We start from the raw sequence: 17219 nt of genomic DNA, 5'->3' as shown, positions 1-17219 counted from the left end.
TCCAGGCTACTTTTGATCTCTGTGAAGTGATTGCTGTTAATTGGTATTTGAGTTCATTGTGACACTTTTGGGTAAATATGACTTTTTCCCCCAGCATCTGGGTACTTTGAAAGTTCCTGGAAAACAGATGTCTGCACTGTCTTGGGAAGGAGGTGGACTGAAAATTGCACTAGCTGTTGATTCCTATATATATTTTGCAAATATTCGACCTGATTATAAGGTGAGTATTAAGAGCAGTCTTAAAATAGTTTTTAATTAAATAATTTTGTTATAGCTAAAATATATTCATAATTTTTATTTTAGAAACTCGAAAGGAGACTTTTTGTTCAAAGACATTAGCATTAATAAAATTTTCTGTAATACTTCATGTAGTTAGTAAATTTAATCCAAGCGCCAGGGTCTCAGCAGGAAGCAGATGCACACTCAGAGGAGTAACTGAAGAGATTTAGATGAGGAACTTGTTACAGAGGGGCAGGCGGGGCTCAGGGGAACAGCAAAGAACGATAAAGCAAGCACCCAGGGGTCAGCAGTGAGATGTCAACACCATCCCTGGGCCGGAAGGGCAAGTTAAGGGAGTGGTGTTCCTGGAACCCTTGAGAGCTGTGGCTGTACAAGGAGAGGTCCTGCCCTGCAGGAACATAGCACGGCCAACTGGCCAGGCAGAGGGAATGGGGGAATGTCTCTCCATTTGCTGGTGTCTTCTATTTGGTTTTTTTTTTTTAATTTTTATTTATTTATTTAATTTGTTTGAATGCCAGAGAGAGAAAGAGATCACCCATCTCCCATCCACTGGTTCACTCCCCAAATGCGTACAACATCTGGGACTAGGCAGACGAAAGTCAAGAACCAGGAACTCAGTCTAGATCTCCCATGTGGGTGTCAGGGGCCCAGCCAGTTGAGCCATCGTCTGCTGTTTCCAGCGTGTGCATTGGTGGAAAGCTGAAATTAGAAACAGCTGGCATGCAAACACAGACATTCTGATATGGGATTTTGGTATCCCAGGTGGTGACTTAACTGCTGTGCCAAACAAACACTTGCCCCTGGCGCCTTCTATTGGCCAAATTCAACCAGAAGGCTAGTAGTTGGAATTCATAAAAATCATCTTCTGGCTGTCAGAGCAAAGTAGAGAAAGGCAGAGAATGGATCAGAAGGGGAAAATGAAAATAAGCAACACTGTCTAATCAATATTTTATCTTAAATTTAACATTTGATCTGAAATATGTTCTGAAATATGAGATTGATCTGTAAAACTGTGTTAAGAAAAATCTTACATATTTAATTTTTAAAGGGCCAAACACCTTGGAGAAATGGTTGATTCTAGGACTAGGGCAGGGCAAATACAAGATAAGCCTGGAGCAGTTTTTGATGCTGGGAAGTAGAGAAGTGTTCAAACAACAAAGGATAGGAGCGTGGCAGACAACGGAAAGCAACTTCCAGTGACCAAAACCAGAACAATAAGGGAATAAAATAAATGATGAACATCTTATCGTAACCCAGATTATAAAGTAATATCCTTGAGTCAATACTGATATAAATAAATAGTTTATTTACATAAGGAAGAGGGAGAGAAGAAACACATCTCCTTTATAGAAGTTCTGGTTACTTCCATACCACCTCCAGCAGATGGGGCAGAGCCCTGTGTCCTAGCCTGAGTGGAGTATGGAGAGGGTACAAAGGAAGTTGCTTTCTGGTGGGAAAACCTGGCAAATCCCACCATGGCCAAATGGGCAAGGTTAATGCCATCAGTGATGTCAAGTACCCTGATAGGACGTGACAGAGTCATACAGAAGAGCACTTTACTTCTATAGTGGTATTCCCAGCACATGGTAATTCCAGTATGAACATGAGAAAAACATTAGAGAAGCCTCAACTGAGGGACATTCTACAAAGTACCTGACTAGTCCTCAAAACTGTCGAGGTCTTCCAAAGCAGGGAGCACCCGAGAAACCCTCACAGTCCAGAGGAGCCTAAGGAGACATGCTGGCTGGATATACTATCTCCAGAATGGGGTTCTGAAGCAGACAAAGGACATGAGGGAAGAGCTAATGAAGTCCAAATAGAGTATGGAGTTTAGTTAGCAGTAATCTAGGTAACAGCAGCTTGGTTTCTAGTTGGCACAGATGTACCATGGACGTGTCAGATGTAACTGTTGGCAACCTTCCGGTCAATCTGGTAGACAAGTCATAGTAAAGACACTGAATATGGATTCACAACCACAGATACGTACACTGGGGAGAGTTAGAAGGAGAAGCTGTGAGTGTGTAAGTTCCATAATCAATCAATGGATGACGTGAGAGGAGAAAAATGCCAGAACAGTTCAGCTCGGAGCTGGTCACGACTATTCCCGAGACGAAACTGGACTGGGGTCTTCATCGTGTTTCCGTTTGTTTTAAATAACCCACGCAGGGTTATTTGAACATAAACTATGTGCATATGCTACTCTGATAAAAACAAATGCTATAAAAAATACAGATGGGGAGAAAAGGCAAACAGCTGTTTTTGAATTTTGGCTGGGGACCCCAGATTTAAACTTCTGGCCAGAGTCACTCTACCTGTTCTCCCCAGAAGCTGTCATCGATTGCTGAAATGTTCACCTCTGAAGCTTGAATCTTACAAATGAAAACAAGGAAAGTTAAACTAAGTTTATTTCTGCAGCACATTCTTTGTTTTAAAAATGCTTTTTTTACTTTTAGAATCTTTCTTATTTTAGTGAGAAAAGGTATTAAGCTTAAACTTCAGTCCTGTTTTCTATTTCTGAAGGATATATATATATATATATATTTATTTGACAGATAGAGTTAGACAGTGAGAGAGACAGAGAGAAAGGTCTTCCTTCAGTTGGTTCACCCCTCAAATGGCCGCCATGGCCTGCACTGTGCCGATCCGAAGCCAGGAGCCAGGTGCTTCCTCCTGGTCTCCCATGTGGGTGCAGGGCCCAAGCACTTGGGCCATCCTCCAGTGCCCTCCCAGGCCACAGCAGAGAGCTGGACTGGAAGAGGGGCAGCTGGGACTAGAACCGGTCGCCCATATGGGATGCCGGCGCTGCAGGTGGAGGATTAACCAAGTGAGCCACAGCGCCGGCCCCTGAAGGATATATTGATTGTTCACTCACTTATCTGTGGTATTTTTAGAGTAAAAATAAATATGATTTTCTTTCCCAGTGCTAAATATTCCTTCTCTCCCTTTCCTCCTACTCTTTCTCTGTCCCGCTTCCTCTTCCTAGTGGGGTTACTGCTCAAACACTGTAGTTTATGCATACACCAGACCTGACCGCCCGGAGTACTGTGTTGTCTTTTGGGATACGAAAAACAATGAGAAATATGTTAAATATGTGAAGAGTCTAATTTCTATCACCACCTGTGGTGATTTCTGTGTTTTGGCTAAGAAGGCTGATGAAAACCACCCCCAGGTAAGTCTCCCGTGAGTCAGCCACCTGGCAGAGCTGGACTGCAGTGGTCTTCCAGTCGTGACCTTCACGCTGGCAAGTGCAGCAAAGTCTAGACTTGTTTTGGAAAACTATGTGACTTCATTGGTTCTGTATCTCCTGACTTTTCCTCCAGGCAGCCAGTCCTTGCCAGTTTATGTAGACCAGTTCAATACTGAAGTTTTTTGTCTCTGAGGTCTATTTGAAATGCCACAATCTTTCCCCAAGTTAAAATTTTATAGGCAAAAATGAATATGTACCCAGGTGTTCAGTACAAATGCTGTAACAGTGACCATTTACAGTAGTTTGGGTAGCTTTTGATGTTGAGAAATCTACTTTTATTTGGAGTTTCATTGCTTTTAAAGTCAATTTATCATAGCATAAAACAAATAATATAAAGATTGTCTTTTTAAAAAGTATACTGGCAATGTAAGAATTTGCAGAAGTATTTAAATATTTCACAGTAGGACTACTAATGCTTTTGGCTGTGTTCTAAGTTATTTTTTCATCAAAGGTGATCATTTGAACAACCACATTCGATTTTGTTCTTGAAGCTCATTAAAACAACGTTAGAAGTATTTTTAAAAAAATTCATAGGCCCTTAGGGACCAGAAGGGAGAGGAAATAGCAGCAGAGTTTTGGGGTTAGAGGGTAGGTGGATTAGTGGCAATTACCTTAGCAGATCTAGGAAGCTGAATCATAAGCCCTTCGTGAAGAAAGCAGAGAGGCAACCGCTTGACATCACAGCCCCCAAGAGGCACGAGATTGGAGGGTACCTGGTAGGAGAAGGCAACAAGCATGAAAGCAGTTTGGCAGTAATAGTGATTATTCAGAAAGGAGAAAACTTAAAAAACAAGAAAGCTTAGAAAGGAAGCAGGTTCCCAGGTCTCCTCCCCATCAGTGCCGCCCTTCCACCACCTCTCAATGCTGTGCTTGTCTCTGGAGAGCAGCAGGCACTGAGCAGGTGGAGGAGCACTGATGAGAACAGGCCAGGAAGTGCTGCCCTTAGTGTTCTTTCACCACTCCCGCCAAGCATGGATCAGAAGCAGAGCAGCTGGGCCTTGAACTGGTGCTTCCATATGGGATGCTAGTGTTGCAAGTGGTGGCCCAGCTTGCTGTGTCACAGTGCAGGCCCCAGGGTCTCATTTTTAAATATGAGCAGATAGACAAGGATTATTAGACATTTGAGGAAAGCAGCTAATTTAACAGACGCCAAAAGTAAGCACAAGTAGAAAAGAACTTGGAGGAAGCAGAGACTTTGCAGGAAGAATGCTGTAAAAAATAATGATTTCCGAAGAACCAGCGTTATGATCTTCAGAGGTTAAGAGGTGTGCCATGAAATAAGAGGAGGGTACATAGAACAGGAAGTGGGGGCGGGGAAAAGGGGATGGAAGAAAGCTGCATACTTCTCTGTCAGAGTGGGAAGGTGGTAGGGGAAGCACCACGTGAAACAGCAGAGCAAGAAGGAGCACTACAAACACGTTCCTTAGATTTGTGGAGTCCATAGCAAAAGGCTGAGCTAAAGGGAGCTAGGGAATGGAAAGTTAGGGGAGACCACCGTTTTTATTAAAACGTCTTGTGGAGCTATTTTTTTCTTGAAACTATGAATATGATAAAATGAAAGTAAATTTAAAATAAAACACACAGCATTTTATGCCAGTAAATAAGCTTATTTTAAGTAATGGGTGTAAGTTATGATATATTTAGAATAATTTATCATTTGCATTATGTTTATGAAATGAAACAAGTTTTAATTGAGGTACTTGAAACTTTTTAAAAAATATTATTTATTTGAGGGGCCAGCGCTGTGGCAAGTCCTGGCTGCTCCTCTTCCAATCCAGCTCTGCTATGGCCTGGGAAAGCAGTAGAAGATGGTCCAAGCCCTTGGGCCCCTACACCCACGTGGGAGACCCGGAAGAAGCTCCTGGCTCCTGGCTTTGGATTGGCGCAGCTCTGGCCATTGCAGCCAGTTGGGGAGTGAATCAGCGGATGGAAGACCTCTCTCTCTCTCTCTCTGCCTCTCCTTCTCTCTGTGTAACTCTTGACTTTCAAATAAATAAATAAATAAATAAATAAATCTTTTTTAAAAAAGTTATACACATTGTGATTTAAAAAAAGATTATATATTTGAAAGTCAGACTTACAGAGAGAGAAGAGAGAGAGAGGTCTTCCATCCACTGGTTCACTCCCCAAATGACCACAATGGCTGGAGCTGGGCAGGTCCGAGGCCAGGGGTCAAGGGCTTCTCTTAGTCTCCTTTGTGGGTGCAGGGGCCCAAGCACTTGGGACATCTTCTACTTTTGCAGGAGCATTAGCAGGAGCTAGATCAGAAGCAGAGCAGCCGGGACTCAAACCAGTGCCCATGTCTAGGATACTGGTACTGAAGACTGACTTAATTTGCTGTGCCACAGTGCCGGCCCCAAAAAAGGTTAAATAGCCCAGAGATTTGGTTTATTTGAAATTGTTTTTCTAGTCAGAAGACCATCTAAATAGAATAGTATTCTTAGTACAAGATACAGAAAATAACTAAGAAAACAGAAAAGATCATAACGTAAAGTATTGCTTTATTGTTTTCCTGATACTAGCCATTGGCAATTATTTATATATAAGTCATTTTCATCAGGTTGGATTATGTCTTTTCTGTATTAACGGACTTTTTCTGAATTTTTATGTCATTTATATATTGCTTCAAAGGAGGAGAACGAGATGGAGACATTTGGTGCAATGGTAACACATTAAGTTAGCTCTTATATAGCTATTTGTAGGCTAAAAATGAATTTTGAGGTTATCCAATCAAGAATTTTAGAAATATAAATGATGAAAAGTAGCTAACTATCTTATGTTTGTTAAGTGTCCTTATATAAACTGACATGTTCAGTTGTATTGAAAAAGCAGCCTTGGTTGAATTTTAATTCATACTTCTTGATGTTTAATGCTGTATTGTTATCTTTCTTTTTCTCTGTTGTTCTTTGCACTTAATAATTTTATTAACTACTTCTCAGTAATACTTGAAAGAGATAAGCTATATGTATTATATGTTAATTTTTGTATATATTAAGCATGTTTTCTTTATTATTCCTAAACAGAAGTTCTGATACTCTTTTTGTGTCATTTGTTCATAGTTTGTGCTCGTTCTTTGTAACTCTATTGGTACACCCTTGGATCCTAAGTACATTGACATTGGTAAGGAAATTTTTACTATTTCTCCCCTTTCTAGTTAGGGTTTATTTGTAAGGCTAATCTAAAACCCTAACAATGGTATTAGTAGTTAGAATGGTATTCTCTAGGGATGACTGTACTTCCTGGTTGTCAGGTCCAGTACCAGTTTATACTGTTGTCATGGTAAATAATTAATTACACCCCATTTCACTATCAAGCATTCTGGCTAAGGTAATCAATTATAAGGTTGCTCTATGTAAAATTCAAAAGAATTTCACTATCTGCCGTTCTGCCATCACTTGCTCTAATGGGAAATATAATTGCCCAGGAATTGGTATGCAGTATAATGATTAGCATGTAGTGAACTGAGGATTATAGAAAGAATTTTGCTGGTAAACCACTTTTATTAGTAGTAAACTGCTTGTAAATACCCCTCTTCCCTAAAAACACTTTAGCTGCTTGTGAAAGTAAGCTTGCCCTTTCCAGATTTTTCTAATGAAATGAATCTATTAATAGGGACAGCTTTTAAGAATTTCTGATTTTTTTGTTTTCAGAGGACATTTAACTTTAGTTGCTTCTATCCATTGGTTCTATCCAACAGCTATGGAAGTTGCCCCTTAAAACATTCCAAATCTTATTCCAAGTGGTTGGTTAAAATCATTAACAAATGTAACTTCTGAAAATAATTGTTTCCTTTTTTAAAAGATTTTATTTATTTATTTGAGAGGTAGAGTTACAGACAGTGAGAGGGAGAGATAGAGAGAAAGGTCCTCCTTTTGTTGGTTCACTCCCCAAATGGCCACAATGGCCAGAACTGCACCGATCCCAAGCCAGGAGCCAGGAGCCTCCTCCGGGTCTCCTATGTGGGTGCAGGGGACCAAGCACTTGAGCCACAGCAGAGAGCTGGATTTAAAGAGGAGCAGTCGAGACTAGAACCGGTGCTCATATGGGATGAGAATTAACCCACTGCGCCATGGTGCCGGCCCTGATTGGTTCCTTTTAAAGTGGGTAGTGGTATGTTGGATACAGTATGATGAAAATTATTTGATCTGGAAAATTGAAAATCCGTTAAATTGTTTTTTGACCCCGAGAATTTATTAGTTGTTTTTTCAGATTGGACACTCAGTTTTAACAATAAGATGTTAATGTCTGCCTTCTGAGTGTTCACATTTGTTCTTTGTTTAGGCTTAAAATTATTAGTCTCTTGTCATGTGAATATATTTTTAGAAGCCTAAATCATTAACATAAAGGATACATTTTGTGAATCTTCAGATGATGTGCTTTTTCTTTTAATATCACAAGTTTCAACATAGGCTTGATAGGGTCAGCCTCAGAGTAATTTGTATCCTAGGTAGTCTATTTTAAAACAAAGTGTCCTTCCCCTTCACGAAATGGTGAATTCTAGAGGGCATGATTGTTTGTGTTTTTTTGAGTCTCAAAACATTTTTGCAGTCTCAGAAGCTGAAGTTTTTTTTTTACAGGCAGAGTGGACAGTGAGAGAGAATCAGAGAGAAAGGTCTTCCTTTTGCCGTTGGTTCACCCTCCAATGGCCGCTGCGGGAGGCGCGTTGTGGCCGGCGCACCGCGCCGATCCGATGGCAGGAGCCAGGTGCTCCTCCTGGTCTCCCATGGGGTGCAGGGCCCAAGGACTTGGGCCATCCTCCACTGCACTCCCAGGCCACAGCAGAGAGCTGGCCTGGAAGAGGGGCAACCAGGACAGAATCTGGCGCCCCGACCGGGACTAGAACCCGGTGTGCCGGCGCCGCAAGGCGGAGGATTAGCCTAGTGAGCCGCGGCGCCGGCCTTCAGAAGCTGAAGTTTTAACAAACAGCCCTTTCACTGGCTTGTAGCAAACACAGCCATATGTATCCTGAGAAATTCTTTTTTTAAGTTTCTGTGCCAAATTTTCTTGAGGACTAATGGCTAAAACAAAAAGATACTGTGTGCAGTTGATACTGTTGTAGAAGGTATTGCTTTTGTTTTTGCCATTTGCATTACTGAAGTATTTCAGTCGGTGGAACTCCAGTACTCTACATGTAGGAGATAGGTGCCCGTTTTTGGTGCTCTTCTGTTGAGTCCCAATGAAACATTTGGTGTATTTTATCTAGAGTACTTCGTGCTCTGCACTGTGATCACTGATTTTCTTGTCTGTCTTCCTCACTAGGCTTTGAACTACTAAAAAATCTATGCATCATTAATTTTTGTATTCCTACTAACTACATTGTGTTTGACACATAATCTTTATTGAATACATGGAAAATATTTATTTTTTATCATGTAAATAAAAATGATAATTCATTTATTTAGCAAACCATCAAGTATGTATTATTTAAGGTACTCAATTGGCCTCTGGGGGTAATAATAAGTTAATTATGACATTTCCTATAGGGTATATAACAAATAATAAAAAGATAGTCAATCCATTGAAAAATGACTTATTGCTGTGTGCTGGGTATTTTTCTAGGTGTTGGATAAATTGATGTTGGTGCCTGTGCACATAAGAGGCACCTTTTTTTAAGCTTATTTTATTTATTTGAAAGGCAGAAAGAGAAAGAGCGATTGATCTTCCATCTGCTGGTTCACTCCCCAAACGCTGACAACAACAGGGGCTGTGCCAGGCTGAAGAGCTAGGAGCCAGCAACTCCATCTCATCTCAGACATGGGTGGCAGGGACCCACGTACTTAAATCATCTACTACCTTCCAGTATGCGCTTTAGTAAGCAAGCTGGATTGGGAGCAGAGGTGGGACTTGAAACTGGGCATCTGATACAGGATACGGCCATTCCAAGTGGCAGCGTAACCCACCATACCACAGCACCTGCCCCAGAGAAATTTCTTCTACTTAGAAGTTTCATTTGAGCTGAGTTTTAAAGTTTTGAAGTGTTTCCTCAGGCAGTATTTTAAGTGGAGACAGCTGGCTTGCAGAGATACTGAACGTAGCTAGAAAGCAGTGGCTTGCCTGTGTTGTGGTCATTTTGGCAGAGCCCATGGGTAGCTTTCTAATGGCCTCTAACACATGCACTGAGTTTTCCATGTGTTCCAGAGAAAGTTAATTTAATGAAAACATTTAGTTCTGTTTCAGTTCAGCAGCTCTTGGAAGGTCTATGAAATCAGTAGAAAAGTGGAGGAACCTGACAGATGTAGGCATTTATTTCAGGCATCGGCATTCAAATATTATAAGCAGTGTTTTTCTTTCTTTTTTCTTTTTTCCCCCCAGAAACCTTTTATTAAAGATATACAACTTTATGCGTTCCATAAATACAACTTCAGGAACACAGTGATTCTTCCCACCATATTCACCCTCCCACCCACCCTCCCACCTTTCTTCCTCCTCCCTCTCCTATTCCCATTCTTATTTTTTACTAAGAGCTATTTTCAGTTAACTTTATATACATAAGGTTAATTCTATACTAAGTAAAGAGTTCAACAAATAGTATATTTAAAAAAACACAGGGGGCCGACGCTGTGGCGTGATGGGTTAACACCCTGGCCTGAAGCTCCGGCATCCCATATGGGTGCTGGTTCTAGTCTTGGCTGCTCCTCTTCTGATCTAGCTCTTTGCTATGGCCTGGGATAGCATTGGAAGATGGCCCAAGTCCTTGGGCCCCTGCACCCGTGTGGGAGACCCAGAAGAAGCTCCTGGCTCCTGGCTTTGGATTGGCACAGCTTTGGCTGTTGTGGCCGTCTGGGGAATGAACCAATGGATGGAAGACCTCTCTCTCTGTCTCTACCTCTCTTTGTAACTCTGTCTTTAAAAAACAAAAACAAAAACTGTTCTGCAACAGTCGAGACAAGGGCTGTTCAAAGTCAACACATCTCATAGTGTCAATTTTACTTCTATAGATTACTTTTTAGGTACTGTATTAGGTGTCACAGATCAGGGAGAACATATAGTGTTTGTCCTTTTGGGATTGGCTAATTTCACTAAGTATGATGTTTTCAGTTTCATCCATTTTGTTGTAAACAGTAGGAATTCATTTTTTTTTTGCCACTATGTAGTATTCCATGGTGTACATATCCCATAATTTCTTTATCCAGTCTTCAGTTGATGGACATTCCTTATCTTAGCTATTGTGGATTGAGCTGCAATAAACATGGAAGCACATGTTTATAACATGAAAGAGTTATCTTTCATATGCTGATTTCATTTCCCTTGGCTAGATTCCCAAGAGTAAGATGGCTGGGTCATATGATAGGTCTATATTCAGATTTCTGTCTTTCATGCTGTCAATCTAGAGGAATACTGTCTTCCACAGTGGCTGTACCAGTTTACATTCCCACCAGTGGTGGATTAAGGTACCTTTTTCTCCAGATCCTCACCAGCCTTTGTTGTTTGTTGATTTCTAACAGGGGTGAGGTGAAACCTCATTGTGGTTTTGAGTTTCATTTCCCTGACAGCAAGTAATCCTGAGCATTTTTTCATGTGTCTGTTGACCATTTGAATTTCCTCTTTTGAAAAATGTCTATTTAGGTCCTTGGCCTATCTCTTAAGTGGGTTGTTTGTTTTGTTGTTGTGGAGTTTCTTGATCTCTGTATATATTCTGGTTATTAATCCTTTGTCAGTTGCATAGTTTGCAAATAATTTCTCCTATTCTGCCAGTTGCCTCTTCACTTTCCTGAGTGTTTCTTTGTTAGTGCAGAAGATTCTCAATTTGATGTAATCCCATTTGTTAATTTTGGCTTTGACAAAGCGTGTGCCTCTGAGGTCTCTTCTGAGAACTCTTTGCCTATGCCAAAGTCTTGCAGGGTTTCCCCAATGTTCTCTAATAATTTGATGGTATTAGGTTGTAGATTTAGGTCTTTAATCCATTTCAGTGTATTTTTCTGTAAGATGTAAGGTAGGGGTCTTGCATCATGCTTCTGCATGTGGAGATCCAGTTTTTCCAGCACCATTTGTTGAAGAGACTGTCCTTGCTCCAGGGATTGATTTTAGCTCCTTTGTCAAAGATAAGTTGATTGTAGATGTGTGGGTTGACTTCTGGAGTTTCTATTCTCTTTCATTGGTCTATCCATCTGTTTTTGTACCAGTAAGAAGATGTTTTGATTGTTATTGCTCTGTAGTATGTCTTGAAATCTGGTGTTGTGATGCCTCCAGCTTTTTGTTTTTTTGTTTGTTTTTTTGACAGGCAGAGTTTGATAGGGAGAGAGAGAGACAGAGAGAAAGGTCTTCCTTTTTCCGTTGGTTCACCCCCCAAATGGCCGATGTGTCGATCGGAAGTCAGGAGCCAGGTGCTTCCTCCTGGTCTCCCATGCGGGTGCAGGGCCCAAGCACTTGGGCCATCCTCCACTGCACTCCCAGGCCACAGCAGAGAGCTAGACTGGAAGAGGAGCAACCAGGACAGAACCAGCACCCCAACCAGGACTAGAACCCAGGGTGCTGGCGCCACAGGCAGAGGATTAGCCCAGTGAGTCGCGGCGCCAGCCTCCAGCTTTGTTTTTGTTGTGTAAGATTGCTTTAGCTTCGAGGTCTCCTGTGTTTTCATAGTCTCACGGTCACCCCCTCTCCTCTAAGGAGACCAGTGCCTGGGTGCTAGCTCCAGTGGGTACAATATTCATCCGTGCTGCCACAAGAACCACACAAAGTGTCTGTGCAGCCCTTGGTGTGAGGACGATCCCGCAGTAGTGACCCTCACTGGGGAATCAGGGAGCCCAGAGTGTGTGGAGCTACCCGCAGTGACTGCCCAAAGACCCAGCCACACGCTGTGGCCTCGCACACAGCCACAGTGTTGTCACAGTCCCAGCACACACAGGGCTCCCACAGTCATGAGCACCCAGCCCCCTGTCGTTTCCCAGTCACTGAGTTGTCTCCTCTCAGCTGGTTGCTGACGCAGCTGTTAGTATGTCCAAAATGGCACCCACCCTCTCTGGACTAGTTACAGGATTCTGGTGCTGGCTGGTCAGAGAGAGAGAAATGTACCCCCTTTTATTCCCCTAGATTAACAGGTACAGTGTCCCCGTTAGGGCTCCCAGCGGGACTCGCTCCAGGCTCTTCCTGCAGCTTTATTGCCAGTGGCTTGGGCTGCTACAGTCTGGTCTCACCTCTCTCTCCAAAGCTGGTGCTGAGGCTCTCGGCTGCTGGGTCCTGAGTTGTGTGTGTCCACACCCTCCACATAGATCCACAGTGTCCCTCCAGTTTACCGAGCTTCCTCTGCAGTTTTCTCCCTGACTCTTCCCTGAGACTGCACTCTCTCCACTTTTTTTTTTAACTGTCTTCCCCTGGACTCGAGCAGTAAGCGCCTTCCCTATTCTGCCATCTTGGAGTTTTCGCAGGTTTTTCTTATACGTGAGTTTCTAGATTGTTTTAAATTATTTTACATCCTTGCTTGACTAGTTACTAGTAACATTAACCTACTAGTGTTAGAAGGTTCAATTAATGGAAGCATCATTTTTTTTTAGATTTTTTTTTTTCTGATAATTTTCCCGATATTTTAATTTTTTTCTTTACAGATACTGAATAGCTGAGAAAGGCAACAGGTGCTTCTATCTTGGTTGTGTTCTTTTCCCAAGAGATCTTGTCTATTAAATTTTGATCTTTTTTCTAGAAGCTAAATCTGGGAGGGATATATTTTTAACAAAGATCTAGCAAAATTTACATAGGGAATTATTATGTACCCATATGAATTTACTGAAATTACTACTGTATTAATTAAAAAAACCATATATTTCAGTTGTTTCTGTATTTTTTATACAACTGGCTTATTATAAAAACCTAGGTAGATAATGAAGTGAAAATGATAATATTTCCTAATCCTTAATGAGGGCCAATATGCTTCAGTGGCTAAGAGCATATTCTGGAGCCACGCTGACTACATGTGTGTCCAGTTTTACCACTTTCTAGCTGTGTGACATGGGCAAATTATAACTGTCTCAGGCCTCCATTTCTTCATCTGCTAAATGCTGATAACAATGCCTACCTGGGGCCGGTGCTGTGGCATAGCAGGTAAAGCCACCACCTGAAGTCTGGGCATCTCATATCGGTGCCGTTTCGGCTCCTGGCTGTTCCACTTCCGATCCGGCTCTCTGCTATGGCCTGGGAAAGCAGTAGAGGATGGCCCAAGTCCTTGGGCCCCTGCACCCATGTGGGAGACCCAGAGGAAGCTCCTGGCTCCTGGCTTCAGATCGGTGCAGCTCTGGCCATTGTGGCCAACTGGGGAGTTAACCAGCAGATGGAGGACTTCTCTCTCTCTCCACCTCTCCTCCTCTCTTTGTGTAACTCTGACTTTCAAATAAATACATATTTTTTAAAAAATCCACACCAAAAAACTAAAAAAAAAACAAAAAAAATAATGCCTGCCTTATCAGGGTATTTGAGTTAATATGGGTGATCTGTTTGGAGCAGTGTCTGGCATATATGCATTTAGAAATTAATAAATATAGCTTTTAAAATTACCGAGCACTTGCTATAGGCACTGTGCTATGCTCCATTATTGTTTTTTAAAACATGAAACAGCTATATAGGGTTGGCATTATTATCTTTAAGTTACAGTAAGTAAACTGAGGTTCAGAGAGAAGTACGTATGTATCTAAGTCCTGCTTATAGACTTGCCAGGTGCCTGCTCTGTGAATCTAAGAAGTCTGACTCTTACCTTGAACCACATAGATTTTAACTGAATTAATCAGACTAGCAATAAACCCTTATATTTACTGTGTTATCAAAAAGAAAGAAGCATGAGTTTAAACATAGTAAACCTTGGTCGGAAAAATGTTTTGTATACGCATAGGAAAAGTCATATTTTATTGGAAGGTCATTAAAGTTTGCCAGTTTATTTCAAAGCATACTAAAGGTACAGTAGTTACTAGCATCCGAGTTTCCATGGTGGAGTTTACCACATGTTTGCCAAATGCCTTAAGATTCAGTGAGCATGGAGTCAGGAAGAGAAGAGCAGACTGGGCCTGGTGGAGTGCCTCCTGGAGCCCTGGCTGCGCTCTCCAGGCCTCGCTGTTGAGGCCTTGTTCCCTGCCGGGAAAGGCTCCCTGCTCCCCCTAGAGGTCGGTGGTAGAACACATTGTGAATAGAAAAAACACTGACAAGTGTAATGAAAAAAAGGATTTGTTTATGACTCAGTCACAACAGGTATTTGGCATATAAAAATTCTTGAATTTGATTCCCCCGAATTGTTAATCTACTCAGTTGACATCATACTATGAAGCTTTTTTCTAATTCTTTGTTCGGTTTCTAAGCCCCTTACTAATAATGCCTTAAAAATCTTAATTTGGACTCTGACAAGAACTCCATAAGTGGTAGGTCCTGGTTGTTAATTCCATGTTAATGATTGTATAATATTTATAAATGGAAAAATTAAGTTTTATACTGTTTTAATTAGTCATGATTTTAGAAAACATAAAAAACTAAAATGATTTTTCATGAAGTTTTTTTATTTTTGAGTATGTATATACTATTTTTTATTGAAGATTTTTATTTATTTGTGTGAAAGGCAAAGTTACAAAGAGAAGAGACAGAGACCTCCCATCTGCTGGTTCACTCCACAGATGGCCACAATGGCCAGGGCTGGGCCAGGCCGAAGGCAGGAGCCACTAGTTTCATCTAGGTTTCCCATGTGGGTGACAGGGGCCCAAGTACTTGGACCATCTTCCACTGCTTTTTCCCAGGCCATTAACAGGGAGCAGGATCAGAAGTGGAGCAGCTGAGACATGAACGGGCACCCATATGGGATGTTAATATTGTAATCAGTGGCTTAAGTTGCTATACCACAATGCTAGCTCCGTGTATGTTTATTTTATTTATTTGGGTTTTATGATCTTGGGGAAGCTAGTTTACTTCTTTAATCCTGTGTTTACTTGTCCATAAGATGGACTTGACAAGACTTTCTCCTTCATAAATGGATGCACAGTAGGAGCTGAATTAAATATTCTCCAAGAAATGTAACAGATGACAAGAATGATTTGTTGAGAATACATTTCTGGGTTAGGAAGGAGGCTGGGAGAATTCTCTTTTCAGAATTAAGGTGGAAATATAGGACATACGAGATGAGAAGAAAAGATAAAGGCCTGAACTAAGCAGTACTTGGTGGTGGAGATAGGAAGGAGGGGTGGGGTTTTATTCAACTGTTCCTTAGTTAGTGGACATTTGGGCCATTTCTACCTTTTGGCTATTATACATGATGCTGGTATGAGCATTTGCATATGATATTTGGTGTAGACATATATTTTAATTTCTCTTGGGTATTTACCTAGGAGTGAACTTATTGGAGTAATTAAGCATATGCTAATTCCATATTTAACATTTGGAGGCATTGCAAACTGATTTTCACAGTGGATGTGCTATTTGAGGTTCCTGACATTGCTCCACTTCCTTGTGAACACTTGTTATTGTTTGACCTTTTGATTCTATCCATCCTAGTGGATGTGAAATGGTATCTCATTGTGGTTTTGATTTGCATTTCCCTAATGGTTAATGCTGTTGAGCATCTTGTCATTTGCTTAATTGCCATTTTTGTATTTTCCCTGGGGAAATGTCTAATCGGATCCTTTGCCCAGTTTTTAGGGTTCTTCACATACGATAGATACAGATATGTGGTTTGCAGCTGTTTTCTCCCATCACAGGGTTCTCTATTCACTTTCTTGATGGTATTCTTTGAAGTATGCACGTTTTTAATTTTGATGATGTCAAGTTTACCTGCTTTTTCTTTTGACTTTTGTGCTTTTGATATCATATCTAAAAAACCAACCACTGCTTAGGCCAAGGTTATGAAAATTTACTCCCAAGTATTTTTTTAAAGAGTTTTACTTCATGATTTTACTTTGTGGATCTAGGTCTTTGATTTTATGTTAATATTTTTGTGTGGTTGCCCACAAAATATGTGAGTTTTGATTATTTTCTGATTTGAGAGACCATGTGGATATTTTGAGACTGTGGGTGGATATATTGTCCATAAAATTAGGAGTTGGATACATTTGTCTGAAGTCCTTTGTAGTACAAACATTCTGTGTTGTTGTGTAACTATAACTTAATCGTCTTAATGTTCTTTTTTAATAGTACCATTATTTGTTACAATGACAAAAACCCATGTGATAGCAGCTTCAAAAGAAGCATTTTATACCTGGCAGTATCGTGTGGCAAAGAAACTCACAGCATTGGAGATTAATCAGATCACACGGTCTCGAAAAGAAGGAAGAGAAAGGTATATGTTTCGATTTCTATCTTTATAAACTCATTCACATCACATTCACATTAGGCATAGGTGACTGTAAGTTTTCGTGCTTAAGAAATGTAAATTGACTTTGATTAGTAAAAATATTTTTCTATTAAATTTGAATATCTTTCAAATTGATCCGTTTAAGTTAACCAAAATAAAAGAGTGGTATCATGGTGTAATTAAAGCTTTCAGTAATATAGGCTAGAAATCTGTTTTATAAGGACATGGTCCCACTGTTTTAGGGTCGTTACGCTGCACTGAAATGGGGTTGTGTGGTCACAGTTCATGTGTCATCCTAAAGCTTCATTTCTCCGGGTTCGCACTGCAGGCCTTTCCAGGAGGGTGGGTGATTCTAGTGTGAGAGAGGCAGGTCATGTGACACAGAGGTGGCGGCGAGGTCGTTAGGTGGGATGAGCTGGGGACTTGGCTCCTTTTAGCACCCCGGATTCCAGGGAAGCTGGAGTTGGAATGACTGGCGTG

At 41.1% G+C, this 17219-nt stretch overlaps 1 protein-coding gene across 1 annotated transcript in view; it reads left to right on the top strand.

The window, feature by feature from the left end:
* Positions 1-17219, top strand: part of WDR35 (WD repeat domain 35) — a 74020-nt gene that overhangs the window by 20222 nt on the left and 36579 nt on the right. The window contains exons 9-12 of the mRNA XM_062209001.1: positions 95-220; positions 3224-3409; positions 6547-6607; positions 16580-16724. Coding sequence (XP_062064985.1) covers positions 95-220; positions 3224-3409; positions 6547-6607; positions 16580-16724 — 518 coding nt within the window. The remainder of the gene's footprint in view (positions 1-94; positions 221-3223; positions 3410-6546; positions 6608-16579; positions 16725-17219) is intronic.

This window comes from Lepus europaeus, chromosome 13, assembly GCF_033115175.1.
Source record: "Lepus europaeus isolate LE1 chromosome 13, mLepTim1.pri, whole genome shotgun sequence".
NCBI lineage: Eukaryota > Metazoa > Chordata > Mammalia > Lagomorpha > Leporidae > Lepus > Lepus europaeus.
This window is presented reverse-complemented; position numbering and strand designations above follow the sequence as displayed.